General features: G+C 38.7%; 1 protein-coding gene across 3 annotated transcripts; it reads left to right on the forward strand.

The window, feature by feature from the left end:
- Positions 1-223: 223 nt before the first annotated feature.
- LOC131430298 (serine protease grass-like) lies at positions 224-6277 on the forward strand. 3 transcript variants are annotated; one of them, XM_058595202.1, is made up of 4 exons: positions 224-551; positions 617-851; positions 921-1105; positions 5829-6277. In XM_058595202.1, exons 1-4 carry the CDS (start codon positions 470-472, stop codon positions 6209-6211), a joined length of 885 nt encoding a protein of 294 aa, XP_058451185.1. In that variant the 5' UTR covers positions 224-469; the 3' UTR covers positions 6212-6277. The 3 variants fall into 3 exon arrangements, with proteins under 3 accessions (XP_058451185.1, XP_058451270.1, XP_058451356.1); XM_058595287.1 differs by having other exon boundaries at positions 224-536; XM_058595373.1 differs by having other exon boundaries at positions 227-530.
- Positions 6278-8385: the final 2108 nt, after the last annotated feature.

Genomic DNA, 8385 nt, shown 5'->3' on the forward strand with positions numbered 1-8385 from the left:
TGGTACGCAACAATGATTTCTACTAGCAACCTTCAATTCAGTTAGCGGGTCTCTAACAAATTCCCCAGATATTTTATAGTTGCATTATAACGTGCGGAATTGCAACAAAACTTTACCAATAACTGATGGATCTCTCATGTAACATTCAGTCGATGCAACAGATCTCTTGAAAACATTTTAAGCGATCGTTTGGTATTTCCTTTTTATTTAGAAACAACAATCCGAGCCAGGCCTAAGATTCCCGTTAAGTTATATCTCCACTCCATGCACGGAGAAATCTGTAGAACCGTGTGTAACGATTCTAGTATTTGTGATTAATACGGCAGACACACGGTTGGTAGTGGGAAACCCCAGTCACATACTAACTAAGAAGACAAACTGATAAGGGTCAGAATAATCACTGGCAGTTTGTTCAGTTCTTGGCAGTCGATTGCGTTGAGAAGAAATAAAACTAAACCGTTTCGAAACAATGGCTAGTGTAAACGGTTCTGTGATCTGTCTGCTGTTGGTTTTGTTTTCATTCAGTCATGGTGAGCGTGAGTACGGTGCACGTAGGAAATTTCGGATCAATTCTGGTATTCTATTGAACTCCGGTTACGTGTTTGTATATCTGTAGGCTTTCACTTTCCGGACAAAGCACAATTGGAGCTCAGTGATGTTTTGAACAAGGACTGCGGCAGTACCGAATACGAAGATCGTGATCGTCCAGCGGAAAGAAGACTTCAGGAATCACCCTGGCTGGTTCTGTTCTACTACCCAGACGAATCCGTCCATTTCTGCCATGGTACACTAATTACACGGACTCACATTCTAACGACAGCAGTGTGTGCCAGTAATATTGCGGTAAATGAGTGAGTGATTAATTTTTTGCGCAATTCCGGGGCACTGGGCAGTGATAACGAATTTTTGTTTTTTTGTAGAACTTCGGTGGTGTTGGGTGAATACGATCTCGCTACCGATCAGGACTGCGAGGGAGTGAAGTGTTCCGATCCCGTGCAGCGACGATCGGTGGAAAAAGTAATCATTCATGATGGTTACAATCAGGATACGTTTCTGCACGATATAGCAATAATCGTTATCGATCGAGAGGTGCTACTTAGTGATTGTAAGTTAAACTTATTTTTGCTAATGTTATCCGCTTTCGTTCTCAAATGGTTGTCATGGTTCAATACACGCTTACTTGTAGCTCAGAGATGCCAGGTATAAATTTCAAATATCTTCAGACAGAGTTGCAAAGGTCCGAAAAGATGTCCACGGACTTTTATTTCTTTATGAAACATGGACTGGCACACTGGATCGGCGAGCAAAAAAAAAATTATTGAAATGTTTAATTTTGACGAAAGTCTGCGAAAAACTCGATTTTCGAGTCTGCGACAAGAAATGTCTGCAGCACATCAGAAAAATCTGTAGATCTGGTATCTCTGTGGTAGCTACTTAGTTGCACAACAGAGTCACTTTCATCCGACATCGTACCCGTCAATTTGAAAGAGTTGTACCAAATTGAGTAGTCACAAGTAAGCGTGTAAACGAACTTTTCTGTGATTGTGATGCACGCCCAGATATGTCAGGTCTGCAGATTTGCGTCTAAAGTACGATTCAGACCGTCCGGCTTCTTCCGTCACCGTCCGTCACCGTCATTCTGATTCACACGGTCCGGTTTCCTATCCGTGTCCGTCATGTCATTTTCTTACACGCAGAGTTTGAAGAAGTTAGTTTCGCACAATTTCATTCCACTAATACAAAATCTGGGAGCTTTTGAAGCCAATCGATCTGTTGTTTTCCTACCTTTTAATGGAACAAATAACTTTCAAAATTAACTAGAAAGAGGAAAAAACAAAACGATTAGTTCCACTCGACAACGTAACGTACTTTGCAAATCTACTGATAAGTTCAATTACTTATATGTGGTATATTTTGTTTAAGAGTGGGATCTTGACACCGAATACATACATAACAAACGTCAGCTCAATACCGTAATCATATGAATCGTGCATGTGTGCGATAATCACAGTCCGTCAAATATTCTTTCGGAGAAATGTTGACGGAGCTTGCCGTTGACGGACGTTGACGTTCCGGATCTCTGCTGGATCGTGTGAATGCGCAAAGGGAAACTCATTTGACTAATTTTGACGGAGGCTGACGTTCCGGTGACGGTGGCGGAAGAAGCCGGATCGTCTGAATCGTACATAAATCTGCAGATTTCTTAGAAAAACTGCAGATTTTATTTTCGAGTGCAGATTTTTAAAGATATCCATATTTAAAGTTTTTTTTTGCAGATTTCCGATGACTTCAATCGATATTCTGAATATTACGGTTGATATTGCAGACATAACGTAGGCTGTGGAGAGCTTTTTTCTTGTTCTCTAAACTTTCAAAATGGAGTACTCATTTTCTATCCTGCAGACATTAAAAATTTTGATCTGACATCTTTGTGCACGCCAACTGTCAAACATAGCACTAAGTGCTAATTCGATTCGGCTTGATGAATTTGGTAAACGAAATCGATCCCGAATGTTATTTGAATTCAATTTCAATTTCAATGGAGAAATTGTTAAATTTTCAAATTATCGGTTAATATTATTTTCAAACAAACGTCTGATTCATTATCCATTCATCCCCGGATGGTGCGTCGTCAAAATATTTATTAATCTCTTGAAGACTGAAATTTGAATAAAATTTAATACATTCAAATGATATTTTATGAATTTTCACAGTATTGTACCGTATCGTATATTGTTATTTGAATGAAATGTGTAGTGCTATATCGTGTATATCGGAAATTTTTAAATGGTATAACGTTATATCGTTTTACTTCTCCTTCCAGTTAACTCGTCTGGAATTCGATTTGGAATTCAGTATGATTTCCAAATGGTTGTTGAATATGATTTGGAATTCATTTGAAAATCATACCGGATTTCCGATTCAAATTCCAGACGAGTTAACACCCATCATCCTGCATCTATTCATAATTTTATTCTGGGTACGGAAAACTCCACAATCTCAAAATAACTAAAATATTAGTTAGTTTTCAGAACTTGATTGGTTAAAATTTGGTTCAACTAGAAGACTTGTTTTTTATTTCTAAAGCAAAAATAATAGCTTATATTTGATTTATATATGATTTATTTATGATTTGTATTCGAAATAACATCGAATATTTATCATCTTTCATACACTGATAAAATCGACAAGTTGATCTTAGTATTTATAGAAATACTTTTTTAAAAAAAGTGTCGATTTTTAGCAGTTTACTGTTTTGGCAACATTGGCCGAGAGTATTTCTAGTGTGTAGACGTGCAAAAGTACTCTTGACATCTTGGCCAGAAGTGGAATAGTTGTTTTCGCTTTTTATATCAAGAATTAGAGCGAATATAAAAATAAATCGACTGGTGGGTAGATGCCAATCACAGTTTCAACAGATAATATTCTCTAGCCACAAGTGTTATTTGTTTTTTCTTTTAAAGCATCAACAACTATATCTATATCTGTCAAAGACGACGAAACTTTTAGAGTAGGTGATTCACGTAGTTTTTATAGTCGTGTATTTTTATAGTTAAAATCTATAATGTTTCGAATAAAGTTCGAGTTTTTGAAGACACGGACGTCGATTACTACAAAGTTTCACTGTAATATTATTCTGTTGATAGAAAATTGTTATAGTAACTACTAATTTGAAACATATTTTTCTCATATAACTCATTTTTGTCAAAAATATCACTAGGGGCCTTCAAAACACATTTCGTTTTATCTTAAACAAGCATAACCTTCTCAAATTGTAAACCTGTTTTGAGCCAAATTTATGGGATTTTTTTTTCCATTTTTGCATTGTCACTTTAAACGACGGATTACAATTTCAAACAAACTTTACCCTGTAATTCAGGAACCGGAAGCCAGACCGGACAAAATTGTACATCAACTACTGGGATCATAATCACTTTCATTTGAACGTATAAGTTTGTGAACATCATGAGAAATTGGAGAGAATTCCGATTTTGGAGTATACAATCACTTTTTCCGGAACCGGTAACTGTAATTCGGTATATCCGGAATCAAAATAAGAAATTTGGTCATCAACTGAACTAAGCTGCCCTATTGAAGAGTTATATGGCTAGTGGATTATATTTTGCTTGATTTTTCTAGTGCCGTGTAACACGCTTTTGAAATTGAATTATTTATACTTTAATTTTTATCAGTCTCTAAGACCGAAACCGGAACCCAATCAAATTCGATTGGGATCTATGCGACTGTTAAACTTAGACCTCGTATCGCCAATAGTGATTTGCAACGATTTTTTCGTTCATTCAGTAATACAAATAGATTTCAGCAATAAAAGTAAACTCGTAGTAGAAGAAAATCGATTTCAAAGTTATTACTACGACTTTTTTTTAGTGTAAACGACGGTAAAACATGAACAATCTTCAGAAATGTGTAAAATTGGGTAAGGTTAGGTTAAACAGAAACCAGTGTAATGTTGATTGCTCGAGTACTTTAATATCTAGCGATCAAGTACCATTTATTTTGGGTACTTTATTTGGTATGTCCGGACATTTGAAAAATGGTATTGAGTCAAGCATGAGGGCATATTCAGTAGTGTGCTAGTTCTAGATGCATAATTTATGTCAGTTACAAACTTTTAATCTTAATTTTACAACAAGAAAAACTGGCAGCCCCAGCAGTGTTTTACTCGTGTTTCAAATATACAAAAAAAAAATGAACGGCATGGCAGACCAGTTTTAAATTTGACAGAAGAACTGGTCGAATAAATAAAACTAGAACGGCTTGCTGGGGATACGTTTGTTCCAGTTTCTGTTCTATTATAGATCTTCCATATAGAACTTTTAACTGCTGAATTTGCTCTAATGCTTCATTCTAAATAAACGGTAGTTTTTGCACAATAAATAAGATCAACATTACCACCACTGAGTAAAAACTTTTTCTTCCACTTCTACTATGATTTTTCAAATGAATTTGACCGTGTTTATGAGCAATCGTGAAAAAGGTGAAGTAATTAAAAATTTTCTTATCGATTTCTCAGCTTTTACTGACAGCAGCGCCTCTACATTTCATTTCAGCGTCATTGTGCCAATCTCTAAACTGATTTCTCGGATGATTTTTCAGAAGGCCGTAAGAGCAATTTCGATTATTGTGATGTGATTATAAGAGCAAATTCAGCAGCTGCAAGATTCATATGGGTGGTCTATAATATAACTGAAACTGAAACAAACGTATCCCCAGCAATCCGTTTTAGTTTTATTTATTCGACCAGTTCTACTGTCAAATTTAAAACTGGTATACACTGCCGTTCTATTTGTTCTATATTTGAAACACAGATAAAACGCTGCTGGGGCTCCCAGTTTATTTTGTTATAATTTCTAGATTTAAATTTTAAAACTGACTTAAATTATGCATCTAGAACTAGAACACTCCTGAATATGCCCTTATAATTTCTAGTTATAAAATTTAAAACTGACATAAATTATGCTTCTAAAACTAGAACACTCCTGAACATGCGCTTATAATTTCCACATTTAAATTTTGAAACTGACATAAATTATGCATCTAGAACTGGAACACTCCTGAACTTGCCTTTAGTTCCTCTTTGTTCGAAGATATTGTAATCGTAAAGAGGCCTTTACACGAGAACGAATAATGCCATTTTTAATGATTACTATGTAATGGCATTCCAAATTTGTGTGGACATTTTATCATTGCTGCCCTTACACGTTCATTAAAAGTGACATTACTTGGCGAAGATTCATTTTTAACTGTAAGAAATTCATCTTGAACTATTCTTCAAGCACATCCACTTATGTCTCGGTTCATTTCAGCTATCAAACCAATCTGTCTACCGCTGATCAAGTTCGAAATCGGTACGGTCAACCAGCCGAATGTGTACAACAGTTTGTGGACGACAATGCAGCGTCCGCAGCAATACTGGATGCGTTACGTCGAACTGGACGACTGCCGGCAGCTGGTCGGCCACAAGATTAACCTGAACGAGGGCCAGATCTGTGCCAGAAGCTACAACAACAAGACCATCGAGATGACCGGTGGTGCCGGATCGGCACTGGAGGTCGAGTACCACAGTCGCATGTATCAGGTGGCGATGCTGTCGATCGGAATCTTGGAATCGGAACCGGGAACTCCATTCATCTACGTCGACATACCGAAGTACGTCCAGTGGATTCACGACACGGTCAAGAGCAATTGAACGGGAGCGCTTCATTTTGTGTGAACATTGATTTGAAGAAATATACGCAAATGGTATAAATGAAAATATCAAACATTTCTCTGAGTGCCCAATGGCACGTGGTTTTAGCTGAGTTTAGGACCAGGCCGATTCGGAAGTTTTGTGCAGTCCTATAAACCGGTCCGTTTGCTAGTAGCGACTTCGTCTGAAATGGGTTGACTCAGTGGAACGAAAATTTAAGTGTGGCTGCGATAGTATGAACGAAACCCGCGCCGAAAGAGGAAAGGAAATTGTTCGATTAGGCAGAAGAAAAATTGGTTGCAGTTTGGTGGAATTAAATATTGCTACCGAATAAGGCGTAAGTTTTAAGGAAATGCTATGAACTTTCAAATCGTCTGTCATTGCATCTCGGTGACAACAAAGGATTAAAAGCGTGGAATGGTTTGACATTTTCAACGCGGACGCTAACTATTTTAATCGGATTTGTCACCAATACTGTATCAGTGCATGCTCTATTGATTGATTGATTGATCATAGTAACCTAGTGTAACCATGTTGAAAAAAAACAAACTGACATATCTGGCCTACTCGGTATGATTTCTTTGTCAATATGGCATAAATTACAACTCTACTCGTTCGATCCGAGAAAAAAGTCATTCGCTTCATCTTGCCGCTCAACGATCGCGGGTGAGAGGGCCAACTGGAGGCGATTTATTAAAACACACATTAGCTCCGATCCGAGTGGGTTCGTTTGTCCGTGTGGGTGGAGGTGCGATTCGTGCAGGTCTCAAAAGTTTTTCCAACACATTCTCGACTCGACGAGTTCAGCATTATCACTCTCTATCGCTCTATCTCTCTCTATCTCGCTGTTGATCGCAGGTCGATTTTGCCTACCTTGATAGAGCGATGATGAGCGTTATAATAGTAACAAAGTTCAAAATAATAACAGTTATTACCGATCGTCGGCTTCTCGGCCGGTCGGGTTCTTTTCTGAATTCACTCTCATCATCGCTTCCCGGTTGGTCGGCGAGGGGCGAACGGGAAACTTTAATCATAGTATCAATTAATAATAGAACCCGACCCATTGAGAGGCACTCGAGCCCGCCGTGTGCTGATCGATGCGTCAGAAAAGTTGAGGTCTTATATTTTGAGGGCCTAATTTTAGAGCGCAGCTCAATCAGGAAAGCGCGCGCGCCCTTTTTCCTTTCTCTTGGAATTCTTCGACAAGATCTGTGTTTTTTGTTGTTGTTGTAACAAGTTCTGAGCTACAAACCGGATGCAGATCTCAGTTGCCTCAAGACATCGTAGAAACCAATGCATTTCAGATAGTAAACAAACGTTGCCATAGTAATGTACGAACGTCACATGCCGGGACAGCGGTCTAGTGATCTTGGCGTCTTTGCCCATCATCAATTTCAACAGGGTGTGGTAAGCACCGACAACAAACCCGCTAGTTATTGATAGGTTAATCTTTCCTATTCCTGGATATTTTCCTGCTGTCTTCCAGTAGAGTAGTAGTAGTAGTAGTAGTCGTAATTTAATACACGATCTGGCCGCTCGTTCCAGTAAGCCCCGCCAACTACGATTGTTGATTTGAAGCTGCTACAGAAAATGGCCCGGTTGATTGGTTAATTAGAAGGCTCTGTGTTTTCTCCGCTTCGATTGAGCCGTGCGCAGTTCGCACAGCGTGGTCGGACCGAAAAAGGGATGATGCTAGTTTTGCCCAACGCTCTAGCAGTTCGTCGTGATGGCCCGTAGACAGACCGATATACGGAGATGAGGCTGATGATGATGATGCTGATGATGATACACTAGCTAATAAGTGTATAGCGTTGAACCATTTTCTGTAGGCTTCGGTTCGTTATCCGGGTGCCGAATTTTGCGGCGGTTTCGGTTTCGCATGATCAGTAAGCCGCGAATCGGGTTGATTACAGACACTGACTCACCGACCTAAACTGAGGATCGCAGTTGGTTCAAACTGACCGAACGAGTTTTATCGGAAGAGGTGCGGTTCTCGTGTACCGAACTTCCGTGTTGGAATCTAGAGCGCCATTATAGCTGCGAACCCTGCAGTAACGTTTATTTTTCACATTGTACGGACAGAGTTATCAAATGTAACCAATCAGGGAATGGAATACTTTAAGTTACAGTTAAGAACAAGCTAAAGCGGTCCGCTCGGTTTTCAGATCTTGCCT

This window comes from Malaya genurostris, chromosome 1 (genome assembly GCF_030247185.1).
Source record: "Malaya genurostris strain Urasoe2022 chromosome 1, Malgen_1.1, whole genome shotgun sequence".
NCBI classification, from domain to species: Eukaryota; Metazoa; Arthropoda; class Insecta; order Diptera; family Culicidae; genus Malaya; species Malaya genurostris.

Bases quoted from the DNA above. Each gene is read 5' to 3' on its own strand.
- LOC131430298 (XM_058595202.1), top strand. From the start codon at position 470: ATGGCTAGTGTAAACGGTTCTGTGATCTGTCTGCTGTTGGTTTTGTTT. The intron at 552-616 runs GTAGGAAATTTC...GTATATCTGTAG, and splicing joins TGAGCGTGAGTACGGTGCAC to GCTTTCACTTTCCGGACAAA. The intron at 852-920 runs GTGAGTGATTAA...GTTTTTTTGTAG, and splicing joins AGTAATATTGCGGTAAATGA to AACTTCGGTGGTGTTGGGTG.